Raw genomic sequence first — 23,544 nt, forward strand, 5'->3', positions numbered from 1 at the left:
GAAGGAATTTATGGGTCCCAGACGGTGGGGAGGGAACAAAATGAAGTGACAAGTGTTGCTCCTCCTGTTGCTGCATTGGGAAAATGCCATGAAAAAGGGAGTGTTTGTTGGTGGAGATGGCGAGAGGGTCTGGAGCATCAGGGTGCATGGAATTCTTTCTGTTGTTCTTTCACCTCTCATCTGCTTCTTTTCCTGAATACCTTCAATTACATCTTTAGCTTTGTGATTATTTTGTGAGTGTAATGGATTGTATTTCTATAATCTATCAAAACAAGAAGAAAGATGATCTTTTAATGATTCTCAAGGAAATTTGCCAGAAATCTTGTGCATACCCCACCCAATGAAAGTTTACAGTCAAATTACCCAAGCACTTGCACTTGGCAGGTGTACCTACCCAAGCCCATTAATGTTAACTGTTGGAAGTACTAGATGATACAAGAGCAGTGACTCAAAAAAGCAAAAGGATGTAAGACTCTCGCATTCACTCTCCAATGATCTGAAATCTAGATTATTCACTATCACTTTCAGAACAGTGATTCAGGAGAGACATCACATCCAAAAACAATATTTTTTGTTAAAGTACCATTAAGTACCATTGATTCAAAATGGGGCTTGCTCACCTGACCAATATAAAAGATCAATAATCTCCATCATCTGAAAAGTCATAAGACTGACAATAAATGTTCTTCGAACAGTGGGCGAATGGATTTAGATGTTTTATTATCTGCAAATTTTCAAGTGGAGATTCATGTTTCTTTTCCTTTCAACAGGGGTATGGCAAATTGATGCCATTTCCAGTCAGTATGAAGGCCATGATTTGCAGCCTTTCGTTTGCGCACTGGAAAGGCACTGATATTTACTTTAAATGTTTTAGTTCCAATGAAATAGGTGATATCTGCTTCTTCAAGCTTTCATAAATCTTAGAATTTAATCTAATTGTCAAATTCACGGCAATTTTTTAAAAGAATCGGAGGGCACTTAACTGTAAAGAGGACAGAATGCTTTAAATCGGGTATGCCAACAAGCTGCCAATCATTGCAGGAAACAGCATGCACAAGTTCTAAAAGCATTAAAATCAGGCCTGACTATCAAAATAGTTCAAGCCTCCTGCTGCTTGTCTAATTAATTCACGGTCGCCTGGTTGACTTATTCCAAAAACTAGAATCCACACAATAAAAGGTGAGCCTATGCCAGTGCAATATTGTGCTGACCGATGCTCACAATATGCAGAAACATTTGCAACTCCCATCTGAATTCTGTCAACTGTAACTCAGCACTTTTGGTCACAATCCAGATTTCTTAAGGTGAATTGAACTGCTTGAACTAGCATTCTGGATCGTTAGCGCAGGGAAGCACTTTCTGATTTAGAATGCATTCCATTCCTCCTCACTCTCCCATAAATTACAAAGTTCAAAGTAAATTTACTATTAACTTTATTATGTGCAAATTTATTATCAACTATATTAAATGTATTATCAACTCAGCTACAGAAAGTAGGCCCAGGTAGAATAAAGAATAACTTGTGAACAGCAGAACATAGGTTCTGCAGTTCAGTGTAGACAATGCCACATCATATACAAAAGGGAGACAAGCAACAGTCTGAGAGTCAGGCAACAAGGCACCTCAGTAATATTGCAAGGGAAGACCAGAATTGACCTGTTAGCAGACCCAGAAGCATGGGATCCAGTCTTTGGAGATCCTGGGCCTGGAAACTAACATGGACTGCTCAAGCCTTCAAAGAAAAAGATTAGAGAGAAAATGGATTGAATCATGTCAAACCTACTTCCCCAAATGGTCTAAATGAAGCCTAATAACTAAGCCCGTAAAATATACCTACTCCCTAAAAGATCTAAACTAAGCCTAATAACTAGGCCTAAAAATACTGATTGGAGCTATAAAATTAGAGCATTGAGAATAAGACAACATATTCCCTGTTAATTTAATCCAGAATAAGACTCCCACGCACCCAGATACAAAAGAGATCACCAAAAACTATGCAAAGCAGGGGAGGTATAACGTTTTTGAACTCACATATAGCTCCATAGTTCCACTATGATAGATCCCCTGTGCCACCCAAGGCAGTCCAATTCAAGTGGCACCCCAGCCCTTCACACAGGTAGAAGTACAGCAATATGGTGCTCCAGAACAACTACTCCCCAAGCAGGCCAGACAATAACCTTCTCGGTCAAATCCCCTTCTCTTTCCTTTCCAGGCTCCCCCCTCCCCACTAGGTCCCCCTTACTCCCTGCCATACATCCCCTCATTCTCCGTCAGTCCCCAATAAACTTCCATCTCCCAACCCTACACCTAACCCTAACCGTCGCACCACACAAACCTTGGCCTGGCCAGGTCCCTCCCCTCCTTTTCCCTTCCAGCCCCTCACCTCATCTCCCGACCGTACCACTAACCCTAACCCTGAACAAGTGTATTTTTATTACTGAGGCTAAGCAAGGTTGGACAAAGCTCGAAATGCACATTAAACTTGTGTACTGACCATAGAAATGGAATGACCCACACAAGGAAAGTGAAGAGGTACATACTACAAAGGTGACATTTACTCTGAGTAATTGAGGCACTCAGATAAGACATGGCATAGCCTCTTAGCAGAGATTGATGGAAGCTGTAATAAAAGTCAACACATATCTGTGAATAAGTAGGACCAATACCATATTTTGAGCAGAAGGTCTTTTAAAACATGGATGCATGGGAACTGGCAAGGGGAAATCATAAATCCACAGACCTGAGTCTTGGCTTCCTGAGCATGCTCAGTAAATATATATATTAAAATCCTTTTAACAGGATGAATCTGGTGAAGAAAGTCACTCTGAATATCCAGTCTGCGGAATTGTTTCATTGCAATACCATTTGGATCACTGGTAGACAGCAAACATGTAATAGCTTTACTTTCTTGTATGTTTTATGAAGTGTGTCAGTGACCAGAGAAAAAAGTTTTAGGTTAATATCCAATCAAAATCCAAATCGGGGATTTAAAAGAAAATACTCAGCAAGTTTTCTTGACTTGGAATGCACAAACTGAAAGGGAAGTGAAAGCAGAATCAGCAGTGATTTTTCAAGAAGGATTGTCCAAATATTTTGAAAGAATAAAGTCACTATTCAATGCATTGTACAAAGGATAGGGGAGTGTGATTATTTGGACAGCTCCTTCCAAAATCTGACATCAGGTGTTAGGATGTATGAGTTTTTAAGTCAGGAAAGACACTGAACACAATCAGAACATACAGTGTGACACATCTTTTAAAGAAGAAAGGGAGGACAGAAGGCAGGAAATTAATGGCCAGTAATCCTGACCTTAGTGAGCAGTAAGATTTTAGAGTGGTTGAATTTCAGTATATAATAGAATAAGATGAAGTTAGTATGGTTTTGTTAAGGGAAGATTCTGGCTGTCGGATCTGCTAGAATTTCTTGAGGAGGTAACAAGCAGGTCTGACAGTGGATGTTATTTACTTGGATTTCCAGAAGGACTTTGACAAGTTCCTTGTGGAACACCACTGGTCACCAACCTCCCGGCAGATTATGCTCCATCATCTACTACCACCCTACTGTGAGCAAGCCAATTTGGAATCCACTCAGCCAATTTTCCCTGGATCATATTCCTCATGACTTAATGGATGAGCCTACCATGGACAAATGCCTAACTAAAATGCATATACATCGCATCTACTGTTCTACCTTCTCAATATGTTTTGTCACTTCCCAAAAGAATTCATTCAAACTCATGAGCCACGAGTCGCCCCTCAGAAAGCCATGTCGACTATGCCTAATTGGACTGTGCTTCTGCAAATACTTGTAAATCCTGTCTCTCAGCATCTTCTCCAATAGTTTGCCTACCATTGATGTAAGACGCACAGGTGTATAATTCCCAGGATTATCCTTATTTCTTTCTTGAGCAAAGGAATAACATTTGCCATCACCAGAACCTCTGGCACTACTTCTGTGGTGAGTGGGAATGCAACAATCATTGCCAAAGGTGCAACAATCTTTTCCCTTGCTTATCATAGTAATCTGAGGTATATCATCTGCCCCCAAGGACTTATTTATCCTTACTATTTCTCAAGAGTTTTAGCACATCCTCTTTCTTAATGACATGTTCTCCCAGCTTATCAGCCTGTTCTACACAGACCTCACATTCTTCAATGTCATTCTCACTGGGCAATACTAAAACAAAGTATTCATTATATATCTCCCCTTTCTCCTGTGACTTCAGGCACATGGTCTTCTTTTATCCCTGATCAGTACTGCCCTCACTGTAGTTTTCTTCTTGATCTTCATGTGCATGTAGAATGCTTTGTGGTCTATCTTACTCCTTGTCACCAAGATTTTCTCATGTTCCCTTCTGGTTCTCCTAAGTCCATTCTTAATTCCTTTCTGTCCACCTTGTAACTTTCAAAAGCCCTACCTGATCCTTGTTTCCTGAACCTTAAACATGCTTCTTTGTTCCTCTTGACTAGATGTTCCATATCTCTTGTCAACCATAGTTCCTTCACCCTAGCACCTTTTCCTTGCCCCTGTGTGACAATCCTATCCCAAACCCCATGCCAGTGTTCCCTAAAATTTCCATTGTGCATTTTCCTGAGTACATCCAATCCCAACTTACGCTCCGAGCTTCCTGCCTAATAGCATCATAATTCGCCCTCCCCCAATCAAATGCTTTCCCATATTGTCTATTCCTGTCCCTTTCTGTGGCTATGGTAAAGGTCAGGGAGTTGTCGTCACCATCTACGAAATTCTCTTCCAACTTACTGTAAGCTGGCAGAGAGTGGGTCAAGAAGTGACTGATGGAGTACGGCACAGGGAAGTGTGTGATTATGCACTTTGATAGAAAGAATAAAGATGTAGACTGTCTTATAAATGTGGAGAAATTCAGAAATCAGAGATGCAACGGGACTTGGATGTCTGAATTGACTCCCTCATGGCTAACATGCATGGGGTGCCCCTTTACATTATGGGCTTATGAGTTATGCAAGTTTGTTTGTGTTTCTGGATTTCAGCTGGGCCAGAGAGAAACTTAACATTGTTTCTGCAGAGTAAGAAGGCATTTGCGTTATTGCTGTATTTCAAGCTTACTCAGAGAATGTCTTGTTCACTCGTGGCATGTTACAAGTTGCCTTGTTTCTTAACTAATTGAGAAGGAGCCTGATGATTGTAAGGCTACCTGGCTCATCTGTCATTGCAGACAAAGATTTTAGCATGTCTGGTATCCATAATGGTTAAAGAGTACTTTGAAGATTACTCCTACTGACTGACATAAATTCCACAGGTGTGTGCATTGTTGAAGGGAGGGCTTACCATTGTCACAATCAACTCCACAAGCAGTAGTGACAGAATACTTATTTTTAAAACTGAATAAAAACATTTGTTTTGTAATTGAATGTATTTGCTAAAACAATGGTGCCATCACATGGAATCGAAGAGTACTAATGTGTAGAAGAAGAGCTGTCCATGTTTATTGACATGTATGACGATATTCTTTATCTTTTGCTGGTAACCTTTGCTAAAGTTCCAATTATTCTCTCTTTGCAGGAGAGGAAGCACTTACTATGTATATGGACAAAAGCAAGTTAGATAGAAAGTCAGCAAATGCCAGTCAGAGTGTAGAGGCCCTTCATCAGCTCGCCTCTTCATATTTCATTGATCGTGATGGGACCATGCGAAGACTTCATGAAATCCAAATCTCTACTGGAGCAATCAAGGTACTTCACTTACAATTTTTTCAAATACAGAAAAAAAGTTGTTGAATAATGGCTGTGACAGTGGTCATTCTCCTTGGTTATCGTACATTGTCATTCAGTGGAGTAAGAATAATAAACTTTGCCTTCTTTGACATTCTGTCAGATTACAGCTCCAAATGACAGAGTGAAAATCAAAAGATGAATGGAAGAAAAATCTATTGATACTAGGGTGCATGTTGAATTACTACCCTACAATCATATTCTTTGTTTCACTTTACGGGGCATCAAACTGTTTTCTTAAAGCACCAGTTTCTACATGATTTCAAATGGGGTAGTTTACAATAACTCTATGTGCTTGCAAACATTAGTATGTAATTCAGACATCTGTCTTTGTAATTAAAAATGGCTATATAGCATGTTGTATCGAATTTTTGCAGATTGTGTCAAATTGGTCAAAATAATGCAATCTTTATCGTTCCAATATAGTAACAGTAAAGCAAGCACAGTTGTTCACATGGTAAGGGATGTTATTCACAGGTGTGTGTGCGTGCGTGCGTGCGTGCGTGTGTGTGTGTGTGTGAGAGAGAGAGAGAGAGTGCAAGCAGGGCAATCTTACAAAACTGTTAGCTTGGTAGGCTGTCTGGGTATATTTCGATCAGGGACTTAAAGTACAGATTCATGACATAAAAGAGATTTACATCTGATATGTGTTATGCTCATTCCACGAGTCGCACATAAACCGTAATTTTGAAGAGAGATGCCAATTGACTAAAATGTACCAGTCACTTACTGAGATGGGAGCTATAGGTGCTGAAGATGGAGTGATGAAGTTCAAAGTAATCAGTGGTGTCAGGTCTTAGGAACAGCGAAACTGGAGAACTCGGAAGCAGAGGACACTTTGAGCTCTTTTCCTGAATAACATGTCGCACAAAGAACAACTGCCGGCAGTACACTCCATTTCCATCAAAATTTTCTGAGATAGATTTCTTCCCACTGATCTGTAAATGTGGTATAAGTATGCTTTTGGATTTCAGGCTTTTATGGCCTGACATCTTCATGCAGATGTAGCATATTGAGCAGGAAGTTATACTGACAGTACAGTTTATAAATGAATTCTGAATCTCATGACTGTGTCATTTCCTCGTTATCTCCATTATCAGCAATAACTCTGTCATGCCAATAACTTCTGTCACTTTTGATGTTCCACAAGTGCCACAGATGCTAAACTTTTCTCTGAAGTATTGACCGAGTGATCACAAAATACCCACAAAGTGATCATCCATTCATTAGTCACACACAATTATAAACAGAAGATAGCCCACAGCTGTTGGAAATCTAAAGTAGCACACACAAAATGCTGGAGGAACTCAGCAGGTCAGGCAGCATCTATGGAAATTAATAAACAGTCGACGTTTTGGGCTAAGATACTTCTTCGTAACCTAAAAGATAGGGGGAAGATGCCAGAATAAAAAGATGGGGGTAGGGGAGAGAGACTAGCTAGAAAGTGACAGGTGAAACCAGGTGGGTAGGAAAGGTAAAGGGCTGGAAAAGAAGGAATCTGATAGGAGAGGAGAGTGAACCATAGGAAAATGGGAAGGAGGGTGGGACCCACGAGAGATGATAGGCAGATGAGAAGAAATAAGAGGCCAGAGTGGGGAATAGAAGAAGAAGGCAGCGGGAAGGAAAAGATTTTTTATTGGAAGGAGAAATCAATCTTCATACCATCATGTTAGAGGCTACCCAGATGGAATATAAGGTGTTGCTCCTCCACCTTGAGGATGGCCTCATCTTGGCAAAAGAGGAAGCCATGGACTGACACGTCAGAAAAGGAATGGGAATTGGAATTAAACTGTTTGGCCACTGGGAATTTCCACTTTTGGTGGATAGAGTGGAGGTGCTAGATGAAGAGGTCCACAATTTAGGATGGGTCTCACCTGCTCAATGATCTGCACTGGAAGGATAAGTGAACCAATGTTTCTGACCTCTCCCAGGTAAATGACCACAAAATTAAGTCCCTTGTTACATTCAGCCAGCTTTGCAGGGCCATAAACGTTCTGGATTCAGTGACATGAAAGATCCCTGAATCTTTTTCTCTGTATTACAAACACGAGAAAATCTGGAGATGCTATAGACTCCCCACCATAGGAAACATCCTCTCCACACTCACTCTATCGGGGCCTTTCATCGTTTGATAGATTTGAATGAGGTCACCCCTCATTCTTCTAAAGTATTTCATAACTCAGCCCTGTTGGAACACGGACTATAACCAGCTGTTCTATCATGAGTACAAATGTAGCTACTTCTGCAATGATTTTTCCTGGTTTTCTTGAGTAAATCAAGCTGATCTCCTAACTGCATTTCCAGCCTCCATTATTAAAAACTATGTACCACTTTATCATAGATATTAGCAAAGAAAGTGAACTGGGACACTAACCATGGGATTGGTAGACCTATTCATCACTAACTGCTGCTGACACATTAACTGCCTCGATTTTTCCTTTACTCACTTCTGCCTTCGAAACTGCAAGCTCTCCATTCACAACCTTCATAGCATTAACCAATCTGCTGACAACAAGTAATGTGGGTAGGATTTGATGAACTATTATTAATGCTTTTTGAGTTAGTGATTTAGATGCATATCATATTATTACTGAGTTAAGTATTGTATGTAATGAGTTTTTGCTACAACAAGTGTATGGGACATTGGAAAAAATGTTGAATTTCCCCATGGGGATGAATAAAGTATCTATCTATCTATCTATCTATCTATCTAACTGAGCTATCTCTTGAAGAGGCCGCAAGTCAGCTCTCAGCCTGATCAGGAATAGTCAGTGTGGTTTTGTGCGTGAAAATCCTTCGGGTATCTCATATGAGGTAACTAAAGGAATAGATGGAGACGTGGCAATGGAAGGTGTCTATATGGACTTCAGTAAGGCCTTTGATAAGGCCCCATATGACAAGCTGATCTGGGGACTTGGGCTGCATGGAATTGAGGAGATGCTGATGAAATAGTTTCAGAATTGTTTCAGTAATAATGGAAGCAAAGGGTGATTGATGGTTGAAGGTTGACTCTCTAACTAAAGGCTTGTGACAAGTGAGGTGCCAGGGGTCAGTTTTGGGACCTCTGTCATTCAATATTTAAGTAAATGATTTGAATATGAATGCACTTAGCACAATTAGCAAATTTGCTGATACCAAGTTAGTGAGTCTCAGTGAAAGTGAAGCAGGTTAAATGAATTGCAAAGAGATCTTGGTCAGTTAGCAAAGTGGGCTGAGAAATAGCTAATGGATTTCAATTTAGGTGAGTGCAAGATGATTGCATTTTGGACAGTCAAACTATGGTAGGATTGATACAGTAAATGTCAAGGCATTGACAAGTGTTGTGGAATAGAGGCACCTGGAAGTACAAGTGCAATTGTCACTGGAAGTGGCCATGTAAGTAGTGAGGGTGATGAGGAAGGCAGTTAGAGTGCTGGCTTTCATCAGTCAGGACATCAAGGTTAAGAGGAGAGTCATTGTGTTGCAATTATTTAAGTTGTTGCTGAATACAGTTTTAGTCACCTAGTTAGAAAAGACATTGTCAAGCTGGAGAAGGTGCCACAGAACCACATAACCATAGAACATTATAGCACAGAAACAGGCCTTTTGGCCCTTCTTGGCTATGCGGAACCATTTTTCTGCCTAGTCCCACTGACCTGCACCTGGCCCATATCCCTCATACACCTCTCATCCATGTACCTGTCCAAGATTTTCTTAAATGTTAAAAGTGAGCCCGCATTTACCACTTCATCTGGCAGCTCATTCCACAATCCCACCACCCTCTGTGTGAAGAAGCCACCCCTAATGTTCCCTTTAAACTTTTCCCCTTTCACCCTTAACCCATATCCGCTGGTTATTTTCTCCCCTAGACTCAGTGGAAAAAACCTGCTTGATTTCGCGCTATCTATACCCAAATTCGGCCTCACCAATGCCTTATACAACCTCACCATAACGTTCCAAATCTTATACTCAATACTTTGATTTATAAAGGCCAATGTACCAAAAGGGTGCCGAGAGATTTACAAGGATGCAATTAAGTTGATTTCAGATTAGGTTGACGGCCATAGTGTTTTGCCCAGGAATAGGGAGTGCAAAATTAGTGGATACAGATACAAGGCTAGGTACAGATACTGAAAAGAGATAGGAAAAGTAACTTCTTTACACAGAGGGCTGTGAGTAATTGGAATGAGCTGCCAGAGGAAGTGGTCAAGGTGTGTACAAGTGCAACATTTAAGAGGCATTTGGTTAGCTAAGTGAGCAGGGGTTGGGTGGTGGGGAATGAGTCTGAATAACTATGGGCTGAACATGGGCAACTGGGACACGTGGTCAGTATGGACCAGCTGATCAAGAGTTCAGTCCATCAGTCCACTTTAGCTCAATCTCATAACACAATTTAGTTATTTTGTTTTTCAGGGCCCCATTCATCTATCTGCCCTGTATGATGGACAGTGTAAAGGCAGATGAAATGATGTTTACACTGTAAAGATTTTGATAGTTTCTCTATAACTTTACCCTTAAAGTGAGGATCGTTATCACTTGAGATTTTCTCAGGGATCCCAAATCTGGGGATAAATTCTGATAATAAAAATTAGCAACAGTTACAGCATCATTTCTCTGAATTGGATAAACTTCTACCCATGGAGATAACAAACAATATAACGAGTGCATAATCACTGTCCGTACATTTAGGTAACTGCATAGAAGTCCATTTTGAGATGTACAAGTGAGTTCCAGGGGAGGGCCCATCAGTTAGTGTATTTCCAGATTATGTCCCTGTCAAATCAAACAGATGCTGCTACTTTTCTTGCTTTGGTCACAAGTTTCTCAGTTTTGATTATACCCATAATCACTTATAGTCTTGCTTTAGTCCATAAAATCCTTCCAACTACTGATGGATCACGCTGTAATTGTATGAGATCATCAAAGGAATTTGGGAAGTATAGGCAGGCCGGATCACACTGGAGTACTACGTGGCCATAAATAATTGCTCTTGCTGTTTTTAACAAAGGTGTCAGCTCATTTGCTCCCCCCAGTTATTTCATCCTTCCCGCTAATATGAGCCACATTGTTTATAATGGCAATTGCAGTAAGTAATTTAAAAGCAGGAAAAGGTTCATAGTTAGTTACCATGTTTTATCAGAGTTCTGAAGAATTGAGAAGCCCATGTAGTTTCCATAATTGTCCGTTCTCATGCGCTACTCCTAAGGCACAACAAGATTCAATGCACTGGCTGCAAGGATGCAGCTTTTGTTAAGGCAAGGAGGATCAGCAACTTGAGCAGAACAGGAGGGAAGGTGGCTCTGCCACTTCAGCTGTTGTATGATGTACGCACTCTACATATCCACTGAAGTTTTCCGATCAATTTTCAGTATCAGTTCGAGAGAAAAAGCCATCAAAGAAAAATGACAGGTGGCATTTTACAATGGCCAGAATTAAAATTATACCAGTTCTTAAGCACAGTTTAGAAATAGATCATTTGAAGTCAGCTCCATAGTCTGTAGTGCTAGTATCGGTGGAAGCCAGGATGTCCACAAACTGAAATATACCCCATGTTTACCCCTATTGTGTCCACTGTCCCATTTGCCCATTTGTTAGATCACGATCTGTAAAACTCATACATTTAGATTAATATTATCTAAGTAACTGCACTGTTCAAAACAAACAATACCAGTCACAAGTGGGTCACGTGAACTGTATGTGTTTTAAGCAGATAATATTAAACCTGAGGTTTACAATGAAATTTTGAACAGATGTCAATCTGGTAATGAGTAGCCAAAATTTGGCCATTATCAATTTGGTTGAAAGTAAATCAAAGCTATAAATTAAAATAATATTCAAATTGTATAAGGCAACTATTGCAATACTCTTAAAGCAACGTACAATATTGCCCAGAGGCTATAATGGAGCAGCCGGGAAGTCACACACAAGTATTGTCCCAATTTCTCTTAACAGCTTTATTCTTTGATCTTGTAATTACTTTTGGCAATATAGTAAAACAGTCACAATTACACTTAACTCTCATCTCACGCAGGTAACAGTATGTATGTTTTTCTTTAACCTAGGATGTAACTTCTGTACAATGACACTTAATAAGACGGGTGTCCCTGCTTGTAGACTAAATCCAGATACTTCTCACATTTACACATGGGGTCTGCATAGTTATTAATGTCATTGTCTTTTGTCTGACACTTTTTAATGTCAATCTACAATGCAAGGGAAACGTTTCCTTATAGCTCCTATTAGATCATTTCAAGTTGCATTCTGCTCCTGCCCTCTGCACCCCTCTGCCTCCTGTCTCCTGCAGTGCTGTGAAGAAACACTGCCTGTGGCAGGACAGCTGCTGATGCTGGCCTCACCGGGTTTTCAAGACGCATCACTTGGCATGAGCCTTGTTGAAACCGTGTCTGCTGAAGCCAGGGGTACAATATCTAGTTTTGTCATCAGACTCTGGTGCTAATTGTTTCTTTTCAAACACTGAAGTTGACATTATTATCCTTCATCTGTTCTTTCTGGGCCTTTTCCTTCTTTAAATTTTGTGCACCTCCTCTGCTTTTTTACAAGATTGATCTAGCCATTTTTGCATTTCACATCTACGTTTAACAAACTCAGTCCCACCCTAGAGTCTTGTTAAGTTTTCTTGCTCTAACACATGTATAGAGACACTCAATTAGTCTATTCCACCATACAATATATTTTGAAATATGCTTAATGCTTTGAGGTCCATGATATACAAACATACGTGCTACTGGACTCCTTTGGAGGTACTGTACAGAGGGCTTTCACACTACCATTCACGCTCAGACAATCAGGACGCAAACAGGCACACAGACACACACATTTTGAAATTCTTTATTTTTAACAACACATCTACCAAATTTTTCTGTGCTTCTTGTGGGACCCAACCTGAACCACAGCAACACCACGTGCGGGACTCCACTCAGACCTTGGCAACAGCTTGTGTCGGAGACCATGTGGTCCACGGCAACCTCGTGTGGGACTGAAACACGGAGCACGGCAGCCTTGTCTTTTTTTTTTAATGCTACAGCTTTCCTAGTTGTTGGCACTAAGGTGTTGGTGTACCTTGACTACTCCATTGAGGAAGGAATTTGTGTTCCAGCAGCTGAATCGGTCCTTTGTTCAAGTATGAGGAGCCTAGTCCACCATGCTCGTCTACCATGGCGATCATCATAGGTTATCCACCTCAGTAGAACCTTAAATAACTATCATCACCAATAATAAAATGTCAACAGAATTGTTGGCGTGTCAACAAAAACGCTCAAAAACTTCTATAGATGTACCATGAAGAACATTCTGACAGGCTGCATCACTGTCTGGTATGGGGGGAGGGGTGGGGGCTACTGCACAGGACCGAAAGAAGCTGCAGAGGGTTGTAAATTTAGTCGGCTCCATCTTGGGTACTAGCCTACAAAGTACCCAGGACATCTTCAAGGAGGAGTGCCTCAGAAAGGCAGCATCCATTATTAAGAACCCTCAGCACCCAGGGCATGCTCCTTTCTCACTGTTACCATCAGGTAGGAGGCACAGAAGCCTGAAGGCACACACTCAGCAATTCAGGAACAGCTTCTTCCCCTCTGCCATCAGATTCCTAAATGGACATTGAACCCATTAACACTATGTCACTTTTTAAATATATAATATTTCTGTTTTGCGTCATTTTTAATCTATTCAATATACATATACTGCAATTGATTTACTTTTTAATTTATTTTTATGTTTTTTCTTCCATATTATGTATTGCATTGAATTGCTGCTGCTAAGTTAACAAATTTCATGACATATGCCAGTGATAATAAACCTTCTTGTGATTCTGATTCTGAAGTAAGATAAGGTATTCAAAATAACTGAGCCCAGAACACACAGACTCTTATGACTCAAACATTCCTTTTATTTTACTTGTGCACAAGGAGAACAGCATGGCCCCTGTCACCCACACTGTTCAGAAGGCAAGACAGAAAACTGCTTCTTATGCAGATTTGGCTTAACAGTTACAGATAATGACCATTTATTAAATTATATACATTTGAGTTCCTTACTGGCAAGATCAATATCCATTCACAATAGATTTGTTAAAAGTCAATCGAATCTTCACGCTGAAAGCCAATGGTATTTTTAAGTTTGTCAAGCAATTGTCCCTTAGTTGTTGGATGTGTTTCACATCTTTCCGTTATTCCTATCTTGTTTGTCTCTGGCACCTCCTGTTGGGTAAAGGGATGCAATGCTTTAGCAAGATCTTTCTAGAAAAGCCTCACTATGGAGACATCACTCATCTGGCTTGAGTACACACTTCCGCAGTTATCCCAGCCTATCTTGTCTGTAGTAAGCAGAGGTGTCTCTGGTGGTGTCATTTCAAAGTTCTCACAAGACTACAACTGTCTCAGGCTACTCTTGCCTGGACATTGTCTTTAACCCTTGCCTTACTGCAATTTCCACAGGAACAACAACTGATATTCCGTCTAGGTAACCTCCAACCTAATGGCGTGAACCTCGATTTCTCCTTATGGTAATATTTTTCATTTTTTTTCTTTTCCCCTCCCCCTTTCTTCTTCTATTCCCAATTCTAGCCTCTTTTCTCTTCTCTTCACCTCCTTCTGGCATATCTCCTTCTTCCTTTTCTCCCATAGTCCACTTAATTCTCCTATCAGATTCCTTCTTCTCCAAGTCTTTAGTTTTCTCACTCACCTAACTTTAGCTATCACCTTCTACTTGTCCTCCTTCTCCTCCCCTTACCTTTTTATTCTGGCATCTTTCCCCTTCCTTTCCAGTCTTGGCCCAAGACATTGACTGTTTATTCATTTTCATAGATGCTGCCTGACCTGCTAAATACTTTGTGTGTGTTGCTCTGGATTCCCAGCATCTGCAGAATCTCTTGAGTCAGCATTTATTGTCCATTCCCTAATAGTCCCCTGAGCTGAGTGGCTATTTCAGAAGATAGTTAAAACTAATCTGCATTAGTTGTGTAGCAGTAACTTGAACAAACCAATGCTGCTGCTGACGACTGCACCAGTAATTCTCATTGTACGACACACTTTCTAATCAATCCAATAATAAAATTCCACAAAGTTGAAGAAATGTATCTGATCCTTTATTGTGTGGCCTCCATCAGTTGTGGTGATGGGGAGTGGCCTCTCCAGGGCACAAGCTAGGGCAGAGTTGATATGGAGATCCGTCTGTTGCCCGTGCAGTGGGACCACCCTGTCCATGCTGATGACAGGTCCAAAGGAACGATGAAAGTCGATACAGTTTGGTGCCAGCAGCATCTCAGGAGTTGCCAAGCCGGTGCTGAGTACAGCAGTCAGCCGCCTTCGGGACTCCGACTCCGGATTTTTCCTCGGGGTTTACTCCCAAAGTCTTTCCCGTGAGCAGGTATAGCCGCAAGGCAGCAGAGGTTTGAAATTGGAGTTTTCCCTCTCCTAGATGAGTGACATCCGTGGTTAACGAGCCCCATCTGCCCGGAGCAACTGGTTTTAAGGCACCAGTGGCCCGCCTTTGCCCCTTCTCCTGTCAGTGGGAACAGCTCCGCCGGGCATAAGAACTATGCCACACGTGAAGGCCAGGAGTTGGACTTGGTTGTCAGACGCTGTTTGAGACGCACGCCATGAAGAGCACTTGTTTAGCAGTGGGAGCTCGTCCCCACTACCACCCTTCAGCTGTGACAACCTTTGGAACCGATCCTTTATTAACAACGAGCAAAACATACAATTCTGAAGTGATGCAGTTTATGAAACTAAAACTAGTGATATTAAACGTACTTAAGTAGACTTAATCAAATTAAGCATAATTAAGTGAAGTTAAGGGATTTTAACAAAAGATATGACACCCAGTGGTCCAAGTTCTAAACTGCCCAGAACAAAGAATGAATATATCGGTAAGCTCTTAGCTTTTACAATTCCCCCCGCCAACGTGACTAGCTACCAACATAAACATAATAAACACGCAACACAGAATACAATGCAGATAGAAAACAGGTGCATGGCTCCTACAAGTTGGTCTGGAGTCATTGAGTCCTTGAAGGGCTTCAGTGAATGCACTGGATATTTACGTGTTTGCCATGATTGTCACCATATTTATTATTCAAATCCAGGCTTATTCCATTATATAAATTCCGCCTGCTGGCTGATAAGGATTTGACTCTTTGTTTCAGTGCCTTTTACTCAGGCCTCCAGACCACTAACACAATACATCACAGTTCACAAACTCCTGATGGGCAATGGTAAGATCAAAAGAACCACAATGTGACAGTGACCATGGGGCACTTATTAACTAGCATGGAGTTGTAAGCTTACAGTTTCAACTGGTAGATTAACTCAGTTTTCTTTTGGCCTGCTGGTTTCAGGCACATATGGAGGTACACAGTGGAACAGTTAGTAGCGCTGCTACCCGTTGACTTGACTTTGATCTTGATCACTGCTCCTGTTGTCCTTGTGACTGTGGATTCCCTCTGTTTTCTCTCAGATTCCAAAGATGTGCAATTAGTTGGTTAATCAGACCCTTTAAATTGCTCCGAGCATGCAGATGGGAGGAGTGTGTTTTGGAAAAGTTTGATGGATGTTGAATGGTGCATTTTGAATATTGCCATTGTGCTCACCTCTTAAATGAGGAATCTTGGACTGGTTCTTAGTGTCACATAAAGTAAGTCATTTTAATAGTAAAGGATCAGAGTGGGAAGGGGTTAGCAATTTCAGATTTTTTTAGTGTTATTTCAGAGTACGTGACCTGGGCCTAGCACAGTGCAATTACAAAAGAGCACAGCAATGCCTCTACTTCCTTAGGAATCTGCAGAGATTCAGCATGATATCTAAAACTCTGACAAACTTTTATAGGTGTGTAAGGGGGAATATATTGCCTGGTCGTAACACAGCCTGGAAACAACAGTGCCCTTGAATGGAAAGTCCTACAAAAAGTAGTAGATGTAGCCCAGTCCATCATGTGTAAAGCCCTCACAGCCATTGAATACATCTACATTGTCACAAAAAAGCAACATCCATCATCAAGGACCCCCAGCACCCAGGACTTATGACTCAGGTTCAGGAACAGTTACAACCCCTCCATCATCAGGCTCTTGTAACTAAATGGGCTAACTTCACTCAACTTCACTTGCCCCATCATTGAAATAATCCCACAACCAAATGACTCATTTTAAAGGGCTTTTCGTCACATGTTCTTGATTTTTTCTCCCTGCTTGCTTGTTTGTTTGTTTGTTTGTTTGTTTGTTTATTTATTTATTTGTTTATTTATTTATGTATTTGTATTTGCACAGTTTGCTGTATTTTGCACACTGGTTGAAAGCCCAAATTGTTATTGATTCTGTATAGATTACTATTGTATAGATTTTGAGTATGCCTGTTAGAAAATTAATCTCAGGGTTGTATATGGTAACATAAATGTACTTTGATAACAAATATACTTTGGAATTTGAACAATGGCATGATAGAAAACAAACTCCAAAAATGTGAATAAAATTGTAAAAGGTTTACAAGTATGAAAGGAAATGTTTAAAATCACTTAAATAGTTTGGAGCCTACATTGCAGCAACACAGGAGATTCAAGCAATGACCTGTATTTAAGTTAGTGCACAGAAGGACCCTAAGTGCCAGGTAAATAATACTTTAGAAGGTACAAGAAGAAAGTTATTCAATTTTATCATGTTTTCTTTTCTAAAGCCTTTTGGGCATAAATAGCAATTCTCTTTGAGGTTACTAATCCATTTTTTCATACGGCTTAGTACAGAGTGACATGAGTTATGTAAGTGCAATATAACTTTGCCTCAGCCAAGCCTTTTTGTTATCTTCTCCTGTTCCCTCCAGCATATAATAAAATTGTTTTATGTGTAAAGTAGCCTAAATGAATTGCAAAATTATTCAGATAACCTCACGAAGTGGCATGGAAAGAAACGTTAATAAATTGAATTGGAAAATGGCAAGTGGATTGAAATTAATTATTATTGTTGGAGAAAAGAGAATTGCACAAAGAACAAACTGAAATGTTATAGCTCTAACTCCCTGAAGTCAAAACTCCCTTCAAGATTTCATTAATCAAAATTGGCACTGATAAGACAACAGTATCTATAGTGTTTGGAATATCCTCAGGTGATTACATCTCAAGATCTATTTTTTTTCAGTAAAAACTCCAGGTATTCTTTTGTGGTAAACTTGAGAAAATAATGCTTTGCCATCCAGTGATGTTGTCGGTGGGCAAAAGCCAATTTGATATATTTCTTGCAACAGATTCCAATTGGGCCTTGTCCATTTCAGTGGACTGCAGTGTTAATACTTGGAAGTAAGTCAGAAGAACATACTATGCAGAAGTCTTAGCTACAGACACACACACACACACACACACACACACACACACACACACACACACACACACACACACACACACACACACACACACACACACACACACACACACGAGAGCGAGAGAGAGAGAGGGAGAGAGAGAGCTAGAGTGCCCGAGACTTTTGCACAGTACTGTATTTGTCAACGTGGATTGGAGAGTAAATCTGGTGAGAGCATAAAATGTTGGGAATGGCAAGGGTGGAGAACTGTGGGAGGGGTGTGGGACAGGTGGCAGAGAAAGAGTACCAGAGGCGGAGGAGCGGAGGTGGTACACACCCAGCCCTGAGACACCAGGAAAGGAATTTTGATTGCAAACAATTGGTTTTATTTATCATTACAGAATGTCTCTCTGGTGGTTCCCGCTTCCTTCATCTTTTCCCAAACAAGATTCCCCTCTTCTTGCCCTTTTCCCATTCTCAGTCTACAATAGAGGCGCATATCAGAATTAAAATATGTTATCACTCATATATGTTATGAAATATATACATGCCTGAGACATTTACACAGTATTGTACAATTAATCTCCCCTCTCCCTCCTCCCTAAGGTAGTGAGTTACCTCGCCTCACATTGCTATTGCCTTCATTTGGCTCCATTTGTGATTCATGTAGCAATAGAATGGACAATAATGAAAGTGATAAATAATACTAAAAATATCAATTTTTTTTCCTATGATGGGTATGATGGAGTCACAATCAGGATTTATGTGTGCCGTGGAGAAAACAAGCCTTAGAAAGTGTTGACAGTTTCACAAGTATTAAAAGCATGGCATATTACCAGACTGAATATTGAATTACCAGATTGGACAGAAGTGGAGGTTTAGAGCCAAAAGGTTAGCCTCTATTACCCAAATATTCCATGGAACATAGATTTGAATAGCTCTGCTGCACGAATATAATAGTTTTTGAGCATTTTTTCTTTTGACCTTTCATCAATCATAAAATATACCACAATTTCCTTTGGAAAGTAAAATTAAAATGGAGTAGAGTCCACAATAATGATCTGTTGATGTAATAAGATGTATTGCTAAATAACTTGGTTGCTTAAATTGCTAATAAATCTTCTCAAAGCCACAATTTACCTTAACTCAATTTTCAGACAAGTCAGACATTACGGAATTCCACTGCACCCAGCATATACCTGTGTGGTTCATGTGACTGAGACAGTCTTTCAGAAGCTAATTAGTATTCAAGTTCAAGTTTATTGTCATTCAACCTTACAAAAATATATATCTAAATGAAAAAATGTTCTTCTGGGACCAAGGTACAAAACACAGTGCATATATCACATACAACACATAAAATAAAATTAATACAGTACAATAATATTAAACAGATAATAAAATTAGTCTGTAGGTGGGCAAGTTGACTTAAGTGCATATATGACATATAGTTAAATATTCAATAGTATAACACTACCAGTATAATCCTAATGAGTATTGGGTGGCAGCAGAGTGTTCAGAAGTCTCATAGCTGAGTGGAAGTGGTTGTTCCCTATCCTAACAATCCTTGTTCTTATACTGCAATGCCTTACGCCTGATGGTAGGAGGTCAAAGAGATTGTGGGATGTATGGGAGTGGTCCAGTAAAAATCTTTGAAATTTATCCGAGCAATGTTTACCTATGAGATACATAATAGACGCTTAATACTTAAGTTGTAGCCTGAAGAAAGAAAAGTTATCAGTTTGTAGTGGCTTAGGACCAAGGTCACTGACACGATGGGTGATTTCGACCCATTTTTCATCATCTTAATCTCATGAATTGGCAATATTGTTTTAACCTGAATTCATTGTGCAATTAATTGTTCTTCTGCCACTTCAGAGGTAAGTTTAACAGTAATTGATACATATTTCCATTTGTAATTGAATCTCCTTTTTGCCCTGACACAGCAAAAATGGTTAATCCAGCCAGCAATTGCCTGTGCATATTATATTGTTTGACATCTGCTGAGAAAGATAATGGTTTTAGTTGCACAAAGGGGTATAATGACAGCATATTTTGGTTTACAAATATTGCATTTGTTAAAAAGCTCAGCCGAGCTCTGATATTCATGTTGTGTTTATTCAGCTTTCTGGATCTGAAACACACTTTTTTATACCCTGACAGCAAGGGTAGATAATGATAACATATTGGCTGAATATACACTTTGTGGTTACATCATAATACCACAGCAAAGCATTTATTGGTTCAGTTGGGAATTGCACAGTAGATTTCACTGTGGTTTCGGCACTTTGCCAAATTTACAATCTGTCTTTATTTCGGGATTGAAAACTGTTTGTTTCAAGGTAAATATGCTTACCTTGATATTCGAACCTCACTTCATGCATTATATACAGTGGATCCAGTTAATTGGGACCAGTGTATTTTGGCCCAATTAGCCAAAGTTTCATGGAAATAGTTAAATACCGTTTAACTAAACAGCAAATTGTGAATTTAAATGAAATACAAAACAAATTAGAACACTACCAATACTGTGGCAGTACTATAAAACTATATATTAGTTCCTAATAGTTATCGACAGAGGAATTCATCCAGTGTATGCTGCCTTGTTGTTTTGATTGACTGTAAATAAACAAAATCAGTGTAGACACCTAGTGGAAATAATGGTCTGCCTTCATGCAATGATTTCAATGATTGCAACCTACAAATCTTCACTTTTATTCTAACATTCAAGATTAATATCGATGACTTCAAATTCTTCATAGTTGCTAACTTGTTGAAGGTCATCTTCATTTTCACTCCAAGCTGTTTCTGGCATCTCCAAGCCTGAATATTTGAAACTGCAGTGAGCAAAACAGTTCTGAATTGCTTATTTCTTGCCAACTATCAGTGACAAAAATCACTGATTTTTTAACACAAATGCATGCGACTGAGGCTATTTCAAAAATGTTCTCTCTAAGTACAGTGCAGTGTTTAACAGCCACACAAGTGCACACAACTAACACTAGTTAAAAACTGTTCAATAACAGTCTCCAGTCCCAATTAAGCAGCATAGTGTTCCAAATAAACATAGGAAATCTAAGCTATTTTCTTGATACATTTTTGTTCTTTAAGAGTTGACCCAAATAAGTGGCTGCCTCAATTAAACAATGGCCCAATTAGCCAGAATCCAATGTATTGATCTGCTCGAGTATGTCATCCATCCAAAAATCAAATACCGTTTCAAATCAACAGGATTGCAAGAACAGCAAAGTGGTTTGAGAGGAAGAGTGAGGGACAGATGAAATTTACTGCTTCATCTTGTGCCTCAGAATACACCAAAGCACTTCATAAATGGGGGCTGTTGTGAAACACAATCACCGTAAGCGAAGTTTGTGAAGCAATACACACAAAATGCTGGAGGAACTCAGCAGGCCAGGCAGCAACTATGGAAAAGAGCAAATAGTCGATGTTTTGGGCCAGAACCTTTCATCAAGAATCATGAAACACAAAATCCCCGAAAACATCAGGAGACCGCATTACAGAGTGCGAGTCACTCGAGAAAAACCCAAGGACATCTAAATGATTGAGCACTCTCATTAAACAACAATTAGCAAATTCAGGTGTTCCAAAAGTTTTGGAACCCAGTGCTTTCTGGCCCACCACACAGGCCCGAAGAATTCATTACAGTTTAATGCTTTTTGAAAAGATTGCCACTCATTTTCCAGGTATTTATTTTTGCACATGAATCTAGATTAGTGCATTTATGCTTATTGGTGTTCATAACACTGTTTTTGATGACTAAGCTCATCACAGTAGATGTGCAATTGTGCAATACATGATTTTCACACTACAAATTGGACCTGAGAATTCAAAATGGATAGCGAGAACCTTCTTGATCCAGTTGTCTGGCTTCAGTTCCTGTGCAGTATGCAAATATAAATAAATACCAATAAACAATGAGAACATGAAATAACAAGATGAAGAGTCTTTAAAGTGAGATCATCAGATGTGGGAACACCAGAAACAGAATGAGTGTAGTTGTCCTATTTTGTTCAAGAGCCTGTTGGTTGAGGGGTAATAACTGTTCTTGAACCTGCTGGTGCGAGTCCTGAGGCACTTGTACCTTCTGCCTGATGGCAGCAGCAAGAAAAGAGAATGGCTCTTTTAGTGGATTGATTGAATGAATCCCCGTTCAAGTGAAAACTTGCTGATTCCAGTTTTGAAGAGGGAAAGGACAACAAATGCAGGAGAAATGTTAGTCCATTTTTGGTGCAGAGCAAGCTTACTATGTAAACTTGTAAAGTGATGCCACATGTACCAAAATCCAGTGTAAAAATTGTCTTTGATACTGTTCATACAGATCAATTTATTACAACAGTCGTTTGAGGTACAACAAGGTAAAACAATAACAGAGTGCAGAGAAATGAAGGGGAGTAGACTAAGTGTAAGGGCATTACCAGGTAGATTGTGTGGTCAAGAGTCTATCCTATCAGACGTGGAAACAATTCTATACTCATATCACGGTGAGATAGAAGCCATCCTTGAGCCTGGCTATACATGTGTTGAGGCTTTTGTATCTTCTGCCTGATGGGTGTGTGGAGAAGAGAGATTGGTTGAAGTGGGTGGGATTTTCAATTATGCTGGCTACTTTACAGGTGTCTTCATGGTCCAGATGTTGCAGAGATGTGAAGGTATCATGTCCAATGAGTTGATGGTAAATGGAACAAACAGATGTGCATGAAGACAAAGAGCATTTCAAATTGGATGCATGTGTTGGTAATAATATATTGCTGCCAGCATAAAATCCTTCATAGAGACGTGTAGAATTAATTAATATTTGGTAGATCCTCATTTGAAAACAGCATGAAATAAAGTTAAGTTTTTTGAAGCTATGGCATTTCACAGAAATATTGCTTGTGGATTATAAATGGAAAAGTAAAGCTATATGAAATGCGCATAAAACAGGCAGGAATGTTTGGTGGGCGTAAATTTGATTTGCCCTTTCTGTATCCAGTACATTTTTATGAAATTGCACAAGCACAAAAAGGAAAGACTGTCCTGCATTAGCATCCCGTTCGATGAGATTCGTGATCACTGGAACAAGTAGATTATTAAGCACAAAATACCAACATTGTAGGAGCTGATGATTGACTTCAGGTGGAGGAAACCAGAGGTCCATGAGCCAGAACTCATTGGAGGATCAGAGGAGGAAAGGGTTTTTATCCTCGGTTTTATCGTTTCATTACACCCTGGATCCAGCACATAAGTGCCATTACAAAGAAAGCACACCAGAGCATCTACTTTCTTAAAATTTGGTGAAGATTCAGCATGTCGTTAAAATTTTGGCAATCTTCTATAGATTTGTGGTGGAGTATATACCAACAAGTTGTTTCACAGCCTGGTATGGAAGCGCAAATGAATGGAAAAGTCCACAAAAAATAGTAGATACAGCCCAATCCATCATGAGTAAAGCCCTCCCCACCATTCATCATATTTACATAGAGTGCTGTTATTGGAAAGCAGCATCCATCATCAAGG

General features: G+C 39.8%; 1 protein-coding gene across 3 annotated transcripts in view; it reads left to right on the forward strand.

Annotated features, from left to right (window-relative positions):
• The window catches only part of brinp1 (bone morphogenetic protein/retinoic acid inducible neural-specific 1), a 403,545-nt gene that overhangs the window by 294,188 nt on the left and 85,813 nt on the right, over window positions 1-23,544 (forward strand). For all 3 annotated transcript variants that reach the window (XM_073052225.1, XM_073052228.1, XM_073052227.1), the window contains one exon: window positions 5,542-5,711. In XM_073052225.1, the coding sequence (XP_072908326.1) occupies window positions 5,542-5,711 (170 nt within the window). The remainder of the gene's footprint in view (window positions 1-5,541; window positions 5,712-23,544) is intronic.

The sequence above is a fragment of the Hemitrygon akajei genome, chromosome 7, assembly GCF_048418815.1.
Source record: "Hemitrygon akajei chromosome 7, sHemAka1.3, whole genome shotgun sequence".
NCBI lineage: Eukaryota > Metazoa > Chordata > Chondrichthyes > Myliobatiformes > Dasyatidae > Hemitrygon > Hemitrygon akajei.